This window comes from Festucalex cinctus, chromosome 17 (genome assembly GCF_051991245.1).
Source record: "Festucalex cinctus isolate MCC-2025b chromosome 17, RoL_Fcin_1.0, whole genome shotgun sequence".
In the NCBI taxonomy this organism is placed as follows: domain Eukaryota; kingdom Metazoa; phylum Chordata; class Actinopteri; order Syngnathiformes; family Syngnathidae; genus Festucalex; species Festucalex cinctus.
Window position 1 is genome coordinate 9,949,723 of NC_135427.1, and position 21,221 is coordinate 9,970,943.

Genomic DNA, 21,221 nt, shown 5'->3' on the forward strand with positions numbered 1-21,221 from the left:
ACCTTCAGGGCTTATTTAATTGCTAATAATTAAGGTGTACTAATTGAACTGAATAGTTTCTCTATTTGTGGGAATGCTGAAAGCCTTGGTCGACTTAACTTGAACTTGAGCCCTTTGACTCGAAAAGACTTGCTTCTTCCACCTAAACAAAAAGAGCCATCCTTGGCACATGTTAGGTCGTCACTTGTTGAGGTGCATTTTCAATCATTGTTTATGTAATATTTAATATAAAGAATAAAACATGCCACACAGTGTTTGATTTAATTAAAATATTTTTTTTTAGAAGTGGACCAGGACATAATTGTCATAATGCATCATGCTGCTTGGTTAAAACACTCAAAATTAGTTTAACAACTAGCTTACTGTATGTCTTGGACAAGCGTTCACTCGGACGTTTTATTCTGTAGATCAAACTCAGATAAAAAGCATGAAACAGTCATAAGGTCATTCCAAAGTGCAACATCTTGGCTTTCAGAAACACTAAAAGAAATGAAGAAAAAAATATTTTGCTGGTCAATAAATGTTACTTTTATAGAGTAAGTGCAGGGAAATAAATATGGAATCACTTCATTCTGAGGGGAAAAAAAATATAGTCACTCCATTTTGAGCAGAAAATAAGGACACACCCAGTCAATTTCCTTTCCTTAATTAATTGAGCACCTGCCTCAAATGACATCTGCTCGTTAGTCAGCAGTTACAAACAGTCCAGTTATCACACCTTGGAGGGCTGCTGGACCAAGTGGATTGGAAAGAATCATGGCTCCAACAAGGAAGATGTCTCTTGAGACCAAAGACAGGATTATCAAACTTCTTGAAGAAGGTAACTCTACACGTATGGTTGCCAAAGATGTGGGCTGTTCACAGTCAGCTGTATCGAAGATCTGGACCAAGTGCAAACAGCATGGGAAGGTTGTTAAAGTCAAGCGTACTGGTAGACCAAGGAAGACATCTAAGTGTCAAGACAAACAACTAAAGGCCATATGTCGTGAAAACGGAAAATGCACAACAAGACAAATGAAGAAGAAATGGGAGGAAGCTGGAGTCAATGTATGACAGAACTGTGCAAAATCGCTCAAAGGAAATGGGATTTACATACAGGAAAGCGAAGAGGAAACCATCATTGACGCTTAAACAAAAAAGAACAAGACTGCAATGGACTAAGGAGAGGCAATCATGGACTGTGGATGAAGGTTATCTTCAGTGATGAGTCACGAATCTGCATTGGACAAGGTGATGACGCTAGAACTTTTGTTTGGTGCCGTTCCAGTGAGATTTACAAAGAGGACTGCCTAAAGAAAACAAAATTCCCACAATCCTTGATGATATGGGGCTGCATGTCAGGCAAAGGCACTGGGGAGATGTCTGTGGTTAAAGCTTCAATAAATGAACAAGTTTACATTTTACATTTTGGACAGCTTTCTTATCCCTTCAATTGAAAAAAATATTTGGGGATGATGAAATCATGTTCCAAGATGACAATGCATCATGCCAGAGCAAAAACTGTGAAAGCTTGGAGAGAGACGCATCCAGTCAACCCAATTGAAAACCTGTGGTGGAAACTGAAAAAAAAAATGGTCCACAGCAAGGCTCCGACCTGCAAAGATGATTTGGCAACTGTAATCAAAGAGAGGTGGCACCAGATTGATGAAGAATACTGTTTGTCACTCATCAAGTCCATGCCTCAGAGACTGCAAGCTGTCATAAAAGCCAGGGGTGATGCAACTAAATACTAGTGATGTGTTTTGATTGTTTCATCATTGTTTTTGTTTTTTTCATGATTTCATATTTTTTTCCTCAGAATGGAGTGATTCCATATTTATTTCCCCGCGATTACTCTATAAAAGTAACATTTACTGACCAGCACAATGTTTTTTCTTCATTTATTTTAGTGTTTCTGAAAGCCAAGATGTTGCACTTTGGAATTACCTCACGACTGTTTCATGCTTTTTATCTGAGTTTGATCTACAGAATAAAACGTCTGAGTGAGTGCTCGTCTAAGACTGGTGATTCCATACTTTTTGCTAGGGGTTTTATATTGCGCAGGTCGCGCCGCACCGTGGAGACTGACCCCGGTGACATGTTTTGCCGCCATCTATCTGTGCTATGGATGCCTGAAGGAGAAGAACTTGGTCGCCACTAGATAGCACTAAATCCTACATACTGTCTTAGTCACACTATGTGTTAAAAAGGAAAAGAAACAAGTCTTCTAAAGTTCACTGCGCTCCATCTTCTCTTGATGCAGTCGAACCTTCTCTGGGAGGATCCGAGTGAAAAAGACAAAACGATCCTTCTTTAGGTGCTGGGAAGTGACCTGCTCCTTTGCATTTATTGCTAGGTACTTCTCTTCTGTTCCATATGTCGGCCAGTGAGCAAGGCCATCTCCATTAGGTGACCTACATAAATGCAAACAATACAGACAGGTGTTGTCTTATTATTTGTTTCACTCTGATTATATCTGGATTAAATAAAAAACAGTTTTGGGTAATTACCCTGTCCGAGCAAAGTTACCCCAGTAGGCCATCATCGTTCGACTAAGTTGTTCTTCTTCCTCGAGGCATGTAGCTAAAACAAAGAGCCTTGGTGAAACACTTTGTAGGCTACTCAAAGTAAACATGGCCTATTTATTAACATGTCAAATAAGGTCTCACCATTTAGTAGAATCTGGTGTTTTGTAAAGCAAAACCCTAAAACTGTAAAGATTTCGTCTGCATGGTCAGACTTAACAAAGCTTGGCCTTTTTGCCTTCAAGAAATGAGGCGGATGCTGGTACTCATACAAGTACACGCGGGCACCTGCATCTACAGATAGAAGAGTCAACGGTAGGTTGCCATATACAAAATGATGGAAAATGTTTGTGTACTCACTGTACCTCTGTGAGCATTTGCAGTCTTAATGGCAGGAATGTTGAACAAATAGTCCCCAAAGAACTCAGTAAAACCATCTCTATTTTTCTCACGATCTTCTCCAGCTCCAATATATTCCTCTACCATCAAATCTATGACACTGGAGTCTTTGGGCTGAAGAACATAAATAACACTTCAGAAAAAGTCAGAATGGTGAAAGAAAGTACGGTAATACTATAGAATCAAGTCTTTCTTACATTGAAGATGGACATCGTGTTAACAACCTGCTCCCGGTCCATTCCTTCAGTCCAGTTTGGAGGAGCCATGAACTTGGAAAAAGGGAAGATGTCATGAGATTTTCATGGCTGGAGTTTAGAGATTGCAGAAACATATTATGCACACTTACAGTAGGAATTAACCAGCCACCTTCATCATCATTTACACCAGTCATGAATGGGACGGTCTGAATTTCATGCTTCTCGAAGAGCTCGTTTATTGGCTTGGTCAGGAAATGTCCTTCCGCATTTATAGAAATTCTTATTGTTGGGTCCTGGGAAAAGACATTTTAGATAACGGACAGCAGTTGCAAAAACAGGGCAGCATGTCATGAATTTTAACACCAATAAGTCTTTAGAATAATTCTGAGTTGATATCAGTTTTGCGTACCTGTGCTAAAGTCAAGAAATGGTCAATGTCAATGTTTCTCAAGCAGGAAGCAATCGCCTGTGTGCTTTCTATGCTACATCCAGATGCATTAGCCACAACCTGAAGATGCATAACAAGAATTCATAAGTTACAATTCTTCCAGTCCTTTGCGACTGTATTAATCTCAATTCCCCTTGATTTTTTTTTGTAACTTTTTGCCACATTTCAGTCTTCAAACATGAAGATATAAAATTGGCTCTTGTTTTTTGTTGTGAAGAATCTACACACCGAGTGTGGCACACTTGTGAAGTATCCAATATTTTAAACATTTTTGCAATTTATTCTTACGAACGAATAACTAAAAAGAAGGCCGCGCTAAATTAGTCCCCCCCTTTTCTCTGAGTGCAGCAAACCAATCCAGAAGTTCTCTCATGATTTCTGATGAACCAAATGTTGACCAAAATGACTGATGATGATAAATACAGTCCACCTGTGTGTGAACTAATCTCAGTATAAATGCATCTTCTCTGTGAGGTCTGTGGAAAGAATATTGGGGAGCAAACAGCATCATGAGGCATCATGAAGACCAAGGAACACAAAGTTAAAGCGGAGGTTATTTTCACAAGGCACTGTTTATTTGAAACCAAACTATCTAGAATTTTGAATTTGAACCAACCTGTGCTATTGGTAGAGGATCATTTGACACCAACGCATCCATTACAGCAGTTCCACTTTCAGCAATGGCTCGATGGATCAGGCCATTGGATAATGGTGATAGAAGCTGTTTATAAACCCAAAATCACTGCATCAAATCCCCTGTGACCACCAATAAAGAATTTCAGAATGCTGATGCATCAAGTGAGTCTCACCAACAGGGAAACGCTCACTCCACCAGCAGACTCTCCGAAAACGGTGACTGAGGCTGGATCTCCCCCAAAGTTGGCGATGTGCTTTTGGATCCAGCGGAGGGCTTCAACCTGGTCCAGCAGGCCAAAGTTACCGGGCAGATGCTCATCTCCTGTGCTATATAAGACATACATGACCACAAGTTATGATTGTTGCCCGCAAATTGTAATGTTAAAATGGTTCAGAGATTCTATTTTTAGTGTGCAATCAACTTGAGTTTGCAGACTCCTATGTACAAAATGCTGCAATTGGTTGGCAAATCAGTCCAGGGTGTCCCCCGCCTACTGCCCAGAGCCAGCTGAGATAGGCTCCAGCACCCCCCGCAACCCTTGTGAGGATTATGCGAGCAAGAAAATGGATGGATGGATGGATGGATGGATGGAAAGAAAAAAAAAGTTCCTATTTTTAAGCTATGATGTGTCTACGACAGAGGACTTTTTTTTTTAACTAAAATGCTCGGCTCAAATACAGTTGAAATAATTCACACAATACTTTAATGTGTTCTTAAGAGTCTTATAGAAAACATGCTAACAACATTTAAAGCCTAAATTTGTTCAATAAAAAGTGTTACACACTTACTATTCCTCTTCCCTAAAAAGTGCTTGCACTGAGGGAAGCCCCACCCCTACACTTTTGGTATCATTGGAATGCTCTGAATGTCCTCTATAGAGCACAAAATGAGTTAATTCAATCGTATGCACAGGGTGGGATATATTCAGGTTTAAAAAGGTCCACTACGGAGGACAAATTTGAATTGCTGGTAGTCAGGAGGTTACGCAAAGGTACAAATACAGTAAACTATTTACCACTAAAATAAATTTCAAAACACTAAGATTCCATTTTAGAAACAAAAATGGTTCCAAGTTCCAACTTAAGAACATTAATGATGCTCAAGTAAAATGGCCAGCTTTCTACAGTTTGCTGTTGTTTTGTTTCAGAATCTGGAGATAGGTTCGGATTCAGTGCAGGGGTGGATCTAGTCTAGTGAGATACAGGGCCAACATCACCCTAAAATCTTGAAAATCCAATACTATATGCCTTATCGCATTTAATGGATAGCTGTTATGTAGCAAATTTTTAAAAAATAACTAGAAAAAGTATAGATGATATATAGTTGTTTGCTTGATAAATTGCAGTGTTACAAAAAAATATCCAACTTTTGCATTCTTCTATATTTCTGTATGTGGTCCTGAAATTAAAAAATATATATATATTGGACCCACCCCCCCCTTTAACAGATTGATTTGAATTTAACTATGATTGGATGTTTGGTGACCTGGCAACCAAAGTGTGTTGCAACCAAATGTGTTGCAAGCCTCCTGCCCCAAATCAGTTGATAAAGACTCCTCCCACGATAACCAGGATGAGTGTTTTAGAAGTCAGATAGAAAAAAATTCAATGATATTATTTACCTGAGAAAGCCCAAAACTCCCAAGCGATATTGGATCAGCACCACAACCACATCCTGGTAAGCAGCCAGGGCGGATCCGTCATACATTGAAGCTGATCCTAAAGCAAAGCCCCCACCATGGATCCATGCCATGACCTGGTCAGACGAAAACGAGCCACAAATACATTTTGAACCGGCTTAGGTCTGATTTAAACTTAGATATGAACAGTTACAGAGAGTCAAACTGAATCTTGCATACAAGTAAAAAATAAAATAAAAAAATAAAAATAGAATAACTATTGAGGGCAGCGGATTACAGCAGCAGATATTTCTTACTGGAAGCTTAGCATCATGAGCTCTGTTTGCAGGAGTGTAAATGTTGAGGTAAAGACAGTCCTCTGAAACATCCGGAATGTCTTCTGCTATGCCATCTATCATCTGCAGAAGATCTGTAAGGAACTGTTTATGTTGAATGCACCTGAAGAAAGAATTTTTTTGCATGTATAAAAGTCAGAGATGACAACATTTCTCTCAAGAGCAGTATCACGCAATTGGAGCACAGTTATTCTTACATTGGTGGCTGCCTGCTGGCGTCTCTCACTCCCTGCCATGCCTCCACTTTCTGGGGTGGAGCCAGTCTCAGACCAGGGCCAACAGGTGGCTTGGCAAATGGGACGCCCAGGTAGGCGTAGACACCCATCTCCTTCCCTTTTACACTTGCATGCACGCCTTTCAGGCTGCCAAGGTCCGTGTGGACAACAGGCGCTGTCAAGATCAAAGTATGTAATTAAAAATGATTTCAACTGATCATAAACAGCCAACACATGCTTGAGATAAGGCAAATGTGAACTCTGCTTCATTCATTGATATGTTACATCATCTGACTTGATATCAGTGGCTGGTGCTTTTGTCAGTAGGGGGGTATATCAGGTGACATGGAACAAAAAAAAAAGAAGCCCCTCCTCCCTTGCAGTTCATATTACGAGTAAATAAGTTGCTAGACACTCTGACACTAGTTAAAATGTAAAGGTGTCAGATCAAGTAAGTACTGATCAAGTGTTTACTAGAGCGGAAACCAAACAAGATTTTTGCTGGTTTGATCTTTTTAAGATTAAGACTTATAATAGCCATAAAATAAACATCCAGTCAGTTCAAAACTTCATTCAGTCAATATGATTGATGTGAACAGATGGCAAAACATTGCACAAGTCAGGTTAGTGGTACATAGGTGACTGGTGTCCCGGTTTGGACGCTTCTGTGATGCAATTACTTTGTTTCTGTGGTTAAAAAAAATAACGGAATGGAATGAGTAAAGGTTAATCTTGTATATAATGCATCTGTCATCACACAACGTAACACAACATAAAATCACAGTATAAAAAACTAATAATCCTGCATCTGCATGAGCGTGAGAAGAAAAGAAATCATTTTATGTAATTGTTTGCTGCTGGATTAGCGAAACACAAGGAAGATCAACAGCAGTAGATTATGCTATAAGACATTTAAATGCAATTCCATGTCAGGCAACAATGCTTTAAATGAAATTTCAAAAATTAAATCAATGAAATGGCTGTCCTGAATGTCACTCACCATCGCGTTCTGCTGCAACACAGAAATACAACAGAGCTGAAAGGAAGAAAAGCGTTTCCTCTCCATGGAACTTCATGGTGTTGCTGGTCGTGTGAGCGTCAACGTTGTGCTCGAAGCGTTGTGAAGAGGTGCGCCCAAGTCAGCTGCCCTTTGCCCTCCGCGCACACTTGTGCTGTGGTACCTTTGCTGCTCTATTGTCAGGAAGCGAGAGCAACCAGCTCGTCCTGAATTTCACACATTCTGCAATACCAGCTCCCTCTTCTGTTTACTCAATACTTCCTTCCTTGCTTCAACTTGTTCGAGTCACTTTCATTATGCAACATATGAATGTAGTCTATTCCAGGTTGAGAAACCAACAGTATACAAATAAGCCCAAAAATATTTAGACAGTGGCACAAGTTTTGTTATTTTAGTTGTTGACAAAAACATATCCAGGTTACAATCACATAATCAATATAGAATTAACGTGCAGGCTCTCTGCTTTGAGAGTAGTGACATCCAAATTGGAGCAGGGATTTAGAATGTAGCTGTCTCTTTTTTCAGGGGACCAAGAGTTATTGGACAATTTTTACTTTTGCACTGAAGTACATTTCAGAGTTTTTACTTTTTACTTTATTAGGCTACTTTACCTTTTTTAAAATACTACAATCTGTATTTTTATTTACAGTAGGCTAGTCAGCACTTTGCCAAGGCTAGACCCGAGCCAATCAGTTCAACTACAGATATGGAAAAATAGATACGATACGTCCCCATGAGTTCCGTGCCTGGGGGCTAGATGGTATTTTTTTCTGCTCCCCCACCTGAAGCAACAAGTTATATGATGACAGTACACGCCTTGACAAAAAGGTAAACCTCATAAAAATTGGTTAAGAAATAAGCAGGTTATGACTTCATTTAACGTCCGTGCGTTGCATTTGACGGAACGTCGACCTCCCCAACATGGCCGCCACATAGTCACGTAGTGAAGTCGGCTGCGACAGCGAGCTGGGTATCTATCTAGCCTGGGAATTTATACAATTTTACTTTTTCTTTTCTTAATTTGGTCTCTTTCAAAACCAATGCGTTGGAAGTAAATTTAAAAAAAAAATGTTGCCGGTGTTACTGTTGTTTCGTCAAATCTCGCCAGTCAATAAATGGATTAAATAAGGAAACAATGACGAATATGCCCATCAAGACGCGCAAAGTGTGGCTGAAAGGTATGACGTATGCTTGTTTTGATTGCGTGTGTTTGACGGCCTTTGATTGAGTGCTTTTGCAAAGCATGCGGAGTTTACAGCATACACACAACAACAAACGTGCTTCTGGATGTCTGACCCAATCGGGTCAGTAAAAAGCATCGTTCACGCACAACATGTTTAGAAGTACCTTTCAAGGTGGATTTCTGTCTATATTGTATAGCATCGGCAGCAAACCTCTTCAGATATGGGATATAAAGGTAGGCCAGTTGGTCGTCTACGTCTCCGGGCTGGGGTTAGTTGTTTATATTTTAAACTTCCTGCAGCACGTTTTATGACGCCTTTGCTATGCTAGATGTCATTATGAAGCACCCGCTGCTGAAGTTATAACAACACGAATGAATAAATAAATGAATAAAACCCGTTATTTAGTATCACAATTGGTAAGATTACAGGCGGCGGTTGGTAATTTAATTAATATTCACACATATACCCTCTTATTAATAATATGGAACGGACAAAACAGCAGCAGGGGGTTGAACATTAATTTGAATCGAAACTTTAAAAAAAAAAAAGTCAACATCTTGCATGTTGGTATATTGCAGGCAAAAAAAAGGACAGTGCATTTATACTACAGTAATGTACAATGAATGCAAAGTGGTATATGATATATTGACTGTGGTTCTGTGTGTAGTACAATAATATGCAGTGAATACATTTATTAAGCATTTTCATAATTAGTTTAGGATCATAAAATCATCAATTCCTCTTTGTGTGTTATATATAATGTAGCTATCTAAAATATGAGTGATTATAATCAGTTTCAACGTCTACTAAGTTAATGGGGATTCATGAACATCTCTTGCTAAATAATTTAAAAATTGTCATTCCGCAAAGTAGTTGAGCATAATTAAAACCTCGCTCCCGCACTAAGACATACTGCATTTCTTTTGTGTTTCACAGGTGAAGAATGGTCATATCAAACGAGTTACAGACAATGACATCAACTCGCTCGTGTTGGAGGTGGAGGGTTCAAATGTTAGGTGAGTTTGATGTTTTAACTCAGATCTTCAGAAATAGTGCACCGCTGCTCAACAATCACCTTTGATATCCCTGTGCTTCTACAGTACCAACTACATCACGTGTCCCGCTGACCCCAGGCAGACACTTGGTATCAAAATGCCTTTTCTTGTGATGATCGTCAAGAAAACCAGGAAATACTTCAGCTTTGAAGTCCAGGCACTGAAACATGCACTTACACGTGTTGATTACATACAATAACTACGGTGTTGCTATTCATGGCGAGCCATACTCTTAGTTTACTCCGCTTTCCACTTTCAGGTGTTAGATGATCAGAATTTACGCCGGCGATTTCGTGCAAGTAATCACCACAGCAAGACCCAAGTGAATTCATTTATGTGCACGATGCCAATTAGTGTTGATGACCGCTGGAACCAGTTTCAGTTCAACTTGGCAGACATCACCAGGAGGGCTTATGGAACAAGTTATGTGGAGACACAACGTGTGCAGGTATGTGTGTGTACAGATAGCAGAGGAAAGTGATCACTAAATGTTCCTGAAGAACATATATAAAGTAATATTTGTAGAAATAGAAATTATTGAACAAACAATCCAAGTAGGGTCCAATTGTTAACATCTTTCTGATATTTTAATTGTCATGTAAAAAGCACCGAAACAAGAATGACAGGCAAAATGAGAAGATGATTCACAACAAGTTTTCTGAACCAGTTCAGACAACAAGTTTTCTGAGTCCCCTGACCCCACCACCCCCAATAAAACAGAACTGCACATTTCAGAGTGGCCTTTTATTGTGGGCAGTCTTAGTCACACCTGTGCAGTAATCATGGTGTCTAATCAGCATCTTGATATTGCACACGTGTGAGGTGGGATGGATTATCTTGGCAAAAGGAGAAGTGTTCACTATCACAGATTTAGACTGGTTTGTGAACAATATTTGAGGGAAATTGTGATATTGTGTAATGTGTATGTGGAACAAGTTTTAAATGTTTGCGTTCATCTCATAAAAAATGGGAGTAAAAACAGAAGTGTTGCATTTATATTTTTGTTGAGCATCCGTGATGGGTCTAAATGAGAAATTCACTTTAATGTATGCTTGCAAGGCACACGTGATAGTAGTAAACTTGAACCTGTACAACCCATCTAAAAAACTTATTTGTTTTATCAATCTGTTTTTCTTTCAGATTCATGCTAATTGTCGTATTAGGAGGGTATATTTCACCGATAAACAATACACGGAGGATGAGCTCCCACCAGAGTTTAAACTGGTTATTCCTGTCAAGAAACAGGAGGGAAGGTGGGTAAGAAAAAATAAATGGAAATTTGGATAATTCTAAGTACATGCTTTTAACCTCTGATTTCTTTTCTTGCAGCAAAAAGGGAGGTCCTAGACCACCTCCACCCCGACCGACCTGAAGCATTTGAGCGAAACAATTTTTTGTGTAGCTGTTAAGTTAACTTTAAAGATCTGTTATATTCACAGTTGAAAATACAAGATGTTTCTTATTAAGTTGTCATTTATTGTATTTATTTTAAAAACAAATCACACCTCTGTGTACTCTATGATTTATTTCAATTATGAATCAATGTAATACATGTGTTTTGTTAATTATAAAACTATTAATTTGTGAATGTTTACTTTGGTAAATTATGATCCAAAAATAAAAAAAAATAAAAAAATGAAGGTCTCACCCAACAAAGGTCATCATGTACCATGACCATGACCATGAATACTGACTTAAACATGAACACATCAAATATATATTCATAAACCTAAAATCTAAATCACAATTTCATCACTTTTGGTATAAATTAATCTTAATCTCAGGAAAAGTGGAATGGCTGTAGTATGGAGAAAGAAAGGATCTACTTATGATCCAAAACACACAAGCTCATTTGTAAAACATGGCGGAGGTAATGTCATGGCTTGGGCTCACATGACTCGCTAATCTTTATTGATGATGTAACTCATGATGGTACCAGCAGAATGAATTCTAAAGTCTACAAAATCATTTTGTCTGGAAATTTATAGAAAAATGCATCCAAACTAATCTAAACACATTGCTAAACTAAAACACATTGCTAACACAACAAAGGACTTCATCAGGCAGAAAAAGTGAAATGTTTCACCGGAGCATTCTGGTAGCTATACTGGCGAAGTCATTCACTGGACCTATGACTTAACAATCAATATGTACAGTATGAATCTTCCTGGCCATCTTCTCTTTACCGTGCAAGAAATAACAATGTTGTTAACCTTAGGACCACTGTTGTTTTTGCAAGTCACCTTTTTTCAGAGAGAAAAAAGTTGCTAGAGGTGTGGGAAAAGTCATTTTATATAGCGAAAACGAAAAACTGACAACACTGCAGACAAGTCGTAGCTAGCTCTTTCTCGCTACCTCGTTAGTGTCCACACGTGCACATTAAATAAAAACACAATTTTCTAAGTAAAATCACCACTTATTCTGTATTTTCATTTGACTTTATGGTCACTATGAAGGATGTGGCCCCCAGGCGTACTTTGCCTAGGCCTGAATTAGAGCCTGTATTTTACCCACGTATTTGGACTGTCAATAGGACACTTGTGGCTGAAGCCAGAGGGAAGCCATCTTACATTGTCACTTTTACTGACAACTTATTTATTCCCATCAGTTCATGTTTCATTTATAAGTTGTAGAAACTGAAGGGAGAAACCCAATATATACGTCAAAAGATGATCACCTACCTATATACACAAACACATACAACCCCAAAACAAAACGTTATTTCCATTTTTATGCACCCATATGTTTTGAACACAAAGTTATGAGCATAATGTTGATTTTATGAATCACACTTCACGCGTTAAGTGAGCACCTGTTCGGTCGAAATAATTGAACAAAGAATCATTTTGGTACAATGCCCTAGTGGCAAGGGAAGATTGAGCTCACCGTGTCTGTACGGTCCCTGAACGCAACACTAGTTTGGCACCAGTGAGCAGGCGCGCTACGCAGCTGGCTCATCTCTCGCGAGGAACGACGCCGTTATCGGAACCTCGACAAACAACACGAGAATTCATCATTCACACGGTAATATAAGCCGATCCAGGACGGCGAACATCTTGTTTGCCAGTAGTGAGGAAATCAATCCGTTTCAAACATTATCTCATCGTTATTTTCTCCCACAGGTTTACGACAATCGTACAATGTTTTTGTGGCCTTTAGGCCCAACTAGCATGCTAACCACCAGGGCTAGCTTATTGGACTATTTGCATCAGCTTTAACGTTAGCGCACGACTTCGCGCCAGCTAATTAGTGCTAACATTTTCGTATAAGCCATCAATATAGACCAAACGTTATGATGCCAATTAGATTTCGCTTAACATGGCTTACTTATTCTGTTCTCATTTATTTAATTATAAAGATGATTTAAATATAAAGATGAGGCGATTCGGTCCTATCTAGCTGGTCATTTACAAAAAGTACCGAGCTTTTCATCATAAGACCATATCCATCCACCCATCCATTATTATCTAATAGCGCCCTTAAAATGCGAAAATAAAAATGTGCCCTTAGTAATATTTCACGTCTACCAAGATTGCTACGTGCAATGAAAGCTCAAACAAGCTAATGTCGTCATTGGCTCAATTCGTAAAAAAGATGATTTTACAGAATTTGTTCGATTTATGAATTAATAAAATTCGGATTTAACTCCGAGGAGATAACGTACACACTTGAGATCAAATAAACGATATTGTTTTCCTCACCTACTGTGAATGTATCATTATTTATCCTTTGGATTTAAGTTTTTTTTTTTTTTTTTTTTTGGGTTGACCATGTATATTCACGGTAAACATTGGAGCATATTGCATGATATTGTGTACAAATGAAACATGTTCGTGACTATGCAGTACATTATATATTTAAATAGAATTATAAATATTACCACAGTGCAATTTTTCTTGTATGCAGTCGCATTTTTGCTAAAAAAAAAAAAATCCTCCACAGTTGGCTACTTAATTTTTTTCTTAGTTTATTACACGAGGTGTCACCAGTCAAGATTTATGGAAGTTTTCTGTTACAACTCTTATTTACTATAATCCATCACACTATACTGTCTATTTATGTTGCACGTCACGGAGAGAACCTTCAACCAGATCACGCACACACATGCATGCAAGGAGCGATGCTGCACAAACAAGTTAGTGGGGTCAGCTTAATGCGTTTTTCAAGGGCACCTAGACATCAGCATCTCCAACAACTAATTTCTATTTTCATTGGTCCGCTGCGGGACTGGAACTAAGTCTTTCCAGATGAGCTACTACATTATCATATAAAATACAGTATCATATAAGTATAATTTTTACACTGCATTTCGAAGGTGCATCTTTATTCTTTCTTGTGGCAAGGTAGCCACATGAAGTATGGCACTAAACCAGGGGTGGCCAAGTTCGGTCCTCGAGAGCCCCTATCCAGCCTGTTATACATTGTTCTCACCACTAACACACCTGATTCATGATCAGGATCGTCATCTATGGAGCCACAAAGCTGACAATAAGATTTGGTATTGAAAAAATAAAAACAATTGTCATTGTAAAAGGTTGTATTGAAAAATAAAATACAAACATTGAAAAAACACAATTTTCTTTAACCACATTTTTTTGTATTAGGATGTCTTTTTTTTTTTTTCAATGCCAATATGCAGATTTTTTTTACGCGCACTAATCTACAAGTTGTTTGTCTTTTCGAAGGCGGAAGGCGCAACTATCAGCTGTCTGCAGGCCGACGCGCAGTGATACGAATGAACAGAAAAATAGTGCCCGGGGGGTAATGGAGTCTGACTTTTTTTCAAGAGGGAGTTTTGTGTGCAAATGTATCACTCTTTTGAACACAAATTGTTTTTAGAAGAAAAACGCTTCATTTAAGTGGCCCCGGCCAACTCGCCGGACTATTTTCTTCTCGTCCAACACCAGACCAGACCAGAACTCGTCTCACAGAACACTGTCAAGTGTAAGTCAGTGCTGATCGCACACACTGGAGGTGAGGACGAAATAGAGATTCATGTCAAAAAATCCGGACTATCCCTTTAAAACCCTGCCAATAAGTTGAAACTGAAAAAAAGAGAAGTGTAACTGAAACCCAGCTAGTTGAAACTGAAAAACTGTAAAACCCAGTGTTGTGGCTCCATAGAATTAGGCCATAATCAATTTTATGCAACTTGAAGTTATTTGTCAAACTAAACAAAGAGAATTACAAATGTATTTAAAACAGCCAAACAGTTCATTGTCCGGAAATACTTGTAGAATTGTAGATTTATCTGCGGAAATATTGCAGATTTCATCCATCCATTTTCTAAACCGCTAACTCCTCACCAGGGTCGCGGGGATGCTGGAACCTATCCCTTTGGGGAAGGCGGGGTACACCCTGAACTGGTTGCCAGCCAATTACAGGTCACACAGATATGAACAAACACTCACAATCACACCCAGGGACAATTCAGAGTGATCAGTTAAGCTGCTAAGTAGGGGTGTGAATTGCCTAGTACCTGACGATTCGATTCGTATCACGATTCACAGGTCACGATTCGATTCGATACCGATTAATCCCGATACGAATGGTCACGATTCGATACCGATTAATCCCGATACGAATTTAATTTAAGTCGATTGTTGCGATTTTTTTCCATTCCAGAAAATACTATCAGTAAATTTGTACATGTACACTGTAAGATTTGTATGAATATATTTATCTAAAACTTGAGGCTTATAACCGTGAGCCACTGTACACAAACAGTTTGCAATCTGTTTCACATTTGAACAGCATTAAAATAAAAATATTAAGGCTTAATGTGCCGTTCATATAACATTCTTCCATGCTCAAGGTGTGAATCCTAAAAAAAAAAAAAGAAAAAAAAAAAAAAGAAAAAAAAATCGATTCTGCCGATTATTGAATCGATTCGAGAGTCGCGCGATGTAGTATCGAGATATATCGCCGAATCGATTTTTTTTTAACACCCCTACTGCTAAGCATGTCTTTGGAATGTGGGAGGAGACCGGAGTACCCGGAGAAGACCCACGCAGGCATTGGAGAACATGCACGCTCCACCCAGGAAGGCCGGAGCCTGGACTCGATCTTGCGTCCTCAGAACTGGGAGGGGTGGACGTGCTAACCACTCAACCACCGTGCCGCCCATATTGCAGATTTATTTTCTTTAATTCTCATCCGCTTCCATGGAAAGTTTCAAATATCCAATTTGATTCCTGAAATTTAGCTACCACAAAATTTAAATTCATGAACGTGCACGTCATTTTGAAAGTATTGGTCATGTTTTCCTCAATGTCCTCATGTTTTATTAGTGTGGTAAAGGGTGATGTTGATAAGTTCTCTGTTGAAAAGATTATTTCATCTTATTCTAGCCCTGAGCTATGTCTGAAGAGGAATTGGAAGAAATTGTACAAATAACAGTGGAGGATTTTAACTCAGAGGGCCGACCAGGTAAGAGTCATTGAGCGCAATGTGAAAAGATATTAACATTCTTTTGAACTGTGCTTGTTAGTCAATTTGTGTCTTTTTGCATCATAGCAAACATGCTGGACAGTCAAGGACAAAATGAGGCAAGTCCTCAGAGGAAAAGGAGAAAATTCTGCAGCAGCCAAGAGAACAGCAGCAACAATCAGGACATAGGCTACCTGAAGGTATTTTATGCTTTTCTACAATGGACACAGTTCAAAGCCCTTTTTCCTTTTCCTACATAGTTTATTGTTTGACATTTGTGGAACTGCTGACACGTTTGTATTGGAACAACCTTCTTCTCAGAACCTGATGGTCTCATTCACGGCATCAGTCAGCCAGCGATTGGAATGCATTGAATCCAAGCTGCAGGCTCTGGACGCCACATGTAAGGCTCTAGCACAAAAGCTGGATAGCATGGTGCCCTGTGCCAAGAATTCTGTCCAAGTTCCTATGGTTGCTGGGTCACCCCAGGGTGCCACTCAGACTTGGAACAAAGTGCGATGGTAAGCATCATAGGATTCCGGAAGACACGCTAATATAATTTAAGTGGGGTTCTATTCATATCATGTTTCCTATATATCAACTTAACACTGTTTTCTCCATTTCCTCTGTAGTGTTGTTCCACAAACAAATGTGATTGTGAGCAGTGACTCCATGAAGCAGGAAGATCCCTCGCTAGAAAACCTGCTCAGCAAGTGAGTTGCTTTTAAGCGCATATGCCAAATTTTTTTTTTTTTTTTTTTTTTTTTGTGAATAACACACTACAGTATTTTACGCACCCTGAAAAAAAGACCTTCAAAATCTGTTTAGGGTTGGGGAAAAATAGTACAGCTTATGTAAGTCAGTCAGTCGGCTAGAAAAACAGGTCCACACAGAAGCTCTGCCAAAAGATACACAACACAGGCACCATCATTTTAGCCATCTCATACATTTTCATCTTAAAACTTTCAGCTAATGTTTCACAGTATACTGGCGACCTCTACTGGTGGAAAGTTGCTATAAGTATTTTATATACCAAACAAGCGTGTGTACTCACCTGCAACAATAGACAAAACTGTGTCCACAACAGGCACATTGTAAACACACATTGGACCCTCCATTACTCTGACCATGGTTGCCATTTTGTTTTGCTTTTGTCTGTCGACACAGCACAGCAGTTTAGGGCATCAGTGGGAGCTCAGTAACATGCAAACTCATTTACTTCCCATTTGTGAATTTATTTTCATGAGGTTTTCAAAAAATCAAGCTCTCTACAAAAAGGACAACTTAAATGGTGAGAATAAAGTTAATAAAAAAGTGAAAAGTGGATAACAGTAGGCATTGCTAGTATGTTTAGACTTAATTATTTATTGATGTGTTATGTGTATCCAACCTGCCTCACTAAAAATGCGCTGTCGTCTCTTTGTAGCACGGTGGCCAAGAGGCGTCAAAACACAATCCTGGTGAAGGTGCCAGGCCCTGAGGAGAGTCAGGAGGAAGTGGATAGCGGCTCTGAGGCGAGCGACTCAGTTTCCAATGGTGGCCATCCCAACAATGCGCAAAATGGACAAAATGTCACACTCATCACACTCAACTCGGAGGGTAAGACATCACAGGTTCACCATGGACACATAGTTCATGTGAAGACTTTATTAGGCACCATGATCTTTTCCAAGTAGTAGATGCTCTGATATTAAAAATGTGCTGGTTTCAGTCATCACAAATCAACATTAGAGCAGCTTTTATCGTATTATATTATGTATAGTTACAGATGGTTGGCTAAAGGTACGACGTGCAAATCATTTCACGTTGGGATATAGTACAATACAGTGCGTACTTGTAATGCTATCCGTGTCAGCTCTTATTAAGAGCACCATAATATAAAAATAGCAAACCAGAAAAAGGTCAGCTGAATTATTGAATAAAGATCCTCAGTGTTTTATTGAAGTTTGAGTTACCTTTGCCAAAGGCAATGACCAAAGGTAGCTTTATCCCATGACAGTCTTTGGCCTTTCGGGTTGTTGGTCACAGCCAGGATGATCCTTTTCATTTTATTTTGGACGACATTTCTTCCATTTCTTCCAAAAAAAGACCTGAATTATGGATTTGTTTGAACGACAAAACAAGTTTCCACTGCGAGATGACCAGATGTCTCCGAGGCTGGGAAGTAGTCGACAGGATGTCTGGACTCGGTCGTGTTTTACCTGGCATTTGGGGCTGTTACTACTTATTTTAGTTATAGTCAACATTTTGCCAAAGTAATCCTCAGCCCATGTGGTTATATCAGCTTGGGAAGAATGATGGTTTTTGATGCAGCTCCATCTAAGAGATTGGCCATCGCAGATGTTCGTTTTCAGATTGGGTTCTCTCTTTACAGCCTGAAACTCCTCCAGATTCCTTTAACGTTGTTAATCACTCGGGGAGGAAATATACAAATTTGTTCCTGTCTCACTGTGAGGAACAAACACTAAATGTTTTCAAGAACTTCTCAACTTTAAGGATGTTTTTACTTGTGTAAAATTAAGACAATTCGTTATAAATTTGTTCTTTATTATAAATTTGGCTCTTTATTATTCTTTTTGTATCACAGGGAAGTATCATGTTAAAAACTGTCCTAAGTTATAATATAAACACAGGCTTTCAGTCTTTCATACTGTGCTTGTTTCTTTTTGCTGTGAGTTTCATACTTTCAACACTGAAATTTGACTTCTGGTTTTGGCCATATGAGGGTGCTGTTGTATAACAGTAGTTATACCACACATCCTCTTTACCCTGAGGTATCAGTTAAGCAGTTTTTCATGAATACAGTGGGATTGATTACAGTTTTCCGCAATGATTGATGTTGTCCTCAAGGTTGCTAAGGACAGCTATATGTCTGTGGTTTGAATGCATTTTTATTTGTGTTTTTCAGAAGACTACCCGGGGGGCACATGGCTAGGCGATGACAACAACCCGGAGATGCGTGTTCGTTGTCCAGTCTCGCCGGCCGACATGCTCCATATCTCGTCCAACTGCCGCACAGCAGAAAAAATGGCTCTCACGCTCTTGGACTACCTTTTCCATCGGGAGGTCCAGGCCATGTCCAACCTCTCTGGACAGGGCAAGCATGGCAAGAAGCAGCTGGATCCGCTCATGATTTATGGCATTCGCTGTGAGTCCCGCCACTTGCTCGATTTTGCTCATTTTTTGGAAAATGTCCCGGTGCTACTATTCAATGACTTCACAGTGACCCATGAGTCAGTGCAGTGTTTTTCCGTGCCACCATTGCATGATTGGTGTAGATCTTATTGTATATCAAAGTAATGCATATAAACCCAAACTCAGCTAAGGATTAAAGCCCCCTTGAATCAGTAAATGAACACTGAGAACTTGCCATATTTCACCCTCCTGCCATTACAAAGCAGCATTGAATTGAACACAGAAATAGGCTGCAGTCTCTATTCCCATGGTGAGTTACAACAACATGCATTCATCATTGCACACAAGCGTTAATGTGCAACACATTTTATAACATACCAGACTCTAAATGACAAGCACATGTCTGGAAGAATGATCCGAAAAGAGTCACGTTCAAGTCCGTGAGCGCTTTGATTCCTGTTTGAATCCCATAGCTACATACTGAATTTTGCACATGCATATGGCGCGCATATCAGATTAGTGCGAGGGTATAACGGTATGATGGAACGAGAGGGCATAGCCAGTTGAGTGACTCACTCGGCCCTCCTAAAAAATAAAAAGAAATGGAGTGAAAGAGCACAGGTGCCAGTCTGAACTTGTCCTAATGGGTGTGATAGGAAGGATTGATATGTGTTCTATGAGAAGATCTCATACCTGTCTGCTTCCCTGTAGGCCACTTGTTCCACAAATTTGGCATCTCAGAGTCAGACTGGTATCGCATCAAGCAAAGCATTGACTCAAAGTGTCGCACTGCCTGGAGACGCAAGCAGCGTGGTCAGAGTTTGGCTGTCAAGAGTTTCTCCAAACGCACACCCCGTGGGTCAGGATCAGGTAATGGACGGATAACATACATGACATTGGTTTTGTCTTGCATTGCATGGCCAGTGTGTGTGTAGCAGCAATTGTGACTTATGGAGAAGTCCTCTGGTAAGGTTAACTACTCTGGTAAATCAAAGTAGATCAAGTTATTTACATACTGTAAATGAGTATATTGGCATAATAATGAGAGATGGGTCACATTTTTACTTTTGACACCAGAACCACACAAAACAGACCCTACCCACAGAAATAAAGTGCCCTACAGATTACGTGTCAGTCTTACTGGCCCCCTGGTAGGGCTGTTATTAATCGAAATTCAATTACAATTTCAATTATTACACTCCACAATTACAAAATCAGCATAATCATAAAAAAAGATTAATACTAATTTTTTAGTTGTTTAAATTTATACATTTGCACATTTTTTAATTTTAAAGTGACTAATTTAATACATTTTATTTCATCCAAAAGACACTTGCATAAATATAGTTTTTCAAATAATTTAATTTTTTAGTTTAAAAATTTTCTTGTTTTGTACCAAAAAAAAAAAATCGTCCTACTGTACATGCTGCACTCCAACTTCAAGTTTTTGCCAACATAAATCAATATATATGATTGTACATTCTGTTTTGTCGAAAAGGACCTTATACAATTATAGTTTCTATTTTTTAAATGTGTAAAAATTTCCTTGTTTTGCACCAAAAAATAAATGATCGTCCTATTCTGTTTGATCCAAAAATGAACTTACGTAATTATAGTGTTTCTATTTTTAATTGGTCTTATTTTAAATGCTTAAACATTTTTATGTTTTGTACCAAAAAATAATCGTTTGAATATTCGTGATTTCAGTTATTGCCAAAATATTCGTGATTATTATTTTTTCCATAATCGAGCAGCTCTACTCTCCTCCCTCCCCCATTTTTCTCCCTCATTCAGACATTTTCTATGTGATTTAGGCGCAACCAAACTCTGGTCCAACTCTGGTCCTCGAGGGCCGCAGTCCTGCAGGTTTTGGATGTCTCCCTTCTCCAACACAGCTTATATATGATCAGCTCATCAGCAAGCTCTGCATAAGCCTGGCAATGATCTTGTTGATTGGAATCAGCTTGTGCTGGAAGAGGGAAACCTCCAAATCCTGCAGGACTGCGGCCCTTGAGGACCAGAGTTT

General features: G+C 39.1%; 3 protein-coding genes across 7 annotated transcripts in view; 2 read left to right on the plus strand and 1 right to left on the minus strand.

Moving 5' to 3' along the window:
- Positions 1-254: 254 nt before the first annotated feature.
- Positions 255-8,495, minus strand: LOC144004778 (fatty acyl-CoA hydrolase precursor, medium chain-like). Its single transcript, XM_077502298.1, has 13 exons — positions 7,375-8,495; positions 6,357-6,549; positions 6,121-6,262; positions 5,807-5,940; positions 4,358-4,511; positions 4,165-4,269; positions 3,510-3,608; positions 3,250-3,393; positions 3,101-3,172; positions 2,870-3,017; positions 2,649-2,798; positions 2,490-2,562; positions 255-2,393 (listed from the first exon to the last, which is right to left on the minus strand). Exons 1-13 carry the CDS (start codon positions 7,448-7,450, stop codon positions 2,207-2,209), a joined length of 1,677 nt encoding a protein of 558 aa, XP_077358424.1. The 5' UTR covers positions 7,451-8,495; the 3' UTR covers positions 255-2,206.
- A 114-nt stretch (positions 8,496-8,609) lies between these two features.
- LOC144004780 (cilia- and flagella-associated protein 20-like) lies at positions 8,610-11,219 on the plus strand. Of its 3 annotated transcripts, none has more exons than XM_077502300.1 (6): positions 8,610-8,809; positions 9,513-9,592; positions 9,677-9,788; positions 9,891-10,079; positions 10,772-10,884; positions 10,961-11,219. In XM_077502300.1, exons 1-6 carry the CDS (start codon positions 8,726-8,728, stop codon positions 11,001-11,003), a joined length of 621 nt encoding a protein of 206 aa, XP_077358426.1. In that variant the 5' UTR covers positions 8,610-8,725; the 3' UTR covers positions 11,004-11,219. The 3 variants fall into 3 exon arrangements, with proteins under 3 accessions (XP_077358426.1, XP_077358428.1, XP_077358429.1); XM_077502302.1 differs by having other exon boundaries at positions 8,649-8,844; XM_077502303.1 differs by lacking the exon at positions 8,610-8,809 and adding an exon at positions 8,945-8,992.
- Positions 11,220-12,520: 1,301 nt separating this feature from the next.
- Positions 12,521-21,221, plus strand: part of LOC144005262 (protein BANP-like) — a 33,646-nt gene continuing 24,945 nt past the window's right edge. Inside the window, exons 1-10 of one of the 3 annotated variants that reach the window (XM_077503319.1) lie at positions 12,573-12,655; positions 14,317-14,392; positions 14,471-14,575; positions 15,982-16,060; positions 16,148-16,260; positions 16,382-16,581; positions 16,693-16,773; positions 17,487-17,659; positions 18,969-19,208; positions 19,907-20,065. In XM_077503319.1, coding sequence (XP_077359445.1) covers positions 15,991-16,060; positions 16,148-16,260; positions 16,382-16,581; positions 16,693-16,773; positions 17,487-17,659; positions 18,969-19,208; positions 19,907-20,065 — 1,036 coding nt within the window. In that variant the 5' untranslated portion in view covers positions 12,573-12,655; positions 14,317-14,392; positions 14,471-14,575; positions 15,982-15,990. Of the gene's footprint in view, positions 12,656-14,316; positions 14,576-15,981; positions 16,061-16,147; positions 16,261-16,381; positions 16,582-16,692; positions 16,774-17,486; positions 17,660-18,968; positions 19,209-19,906; positions 20,066-21,221 lie in introns of all 3 variants that reach the window. The other 2 variants (XM_077503320.1, XM_077503318.1) reach the window with 2 other exon arrangements.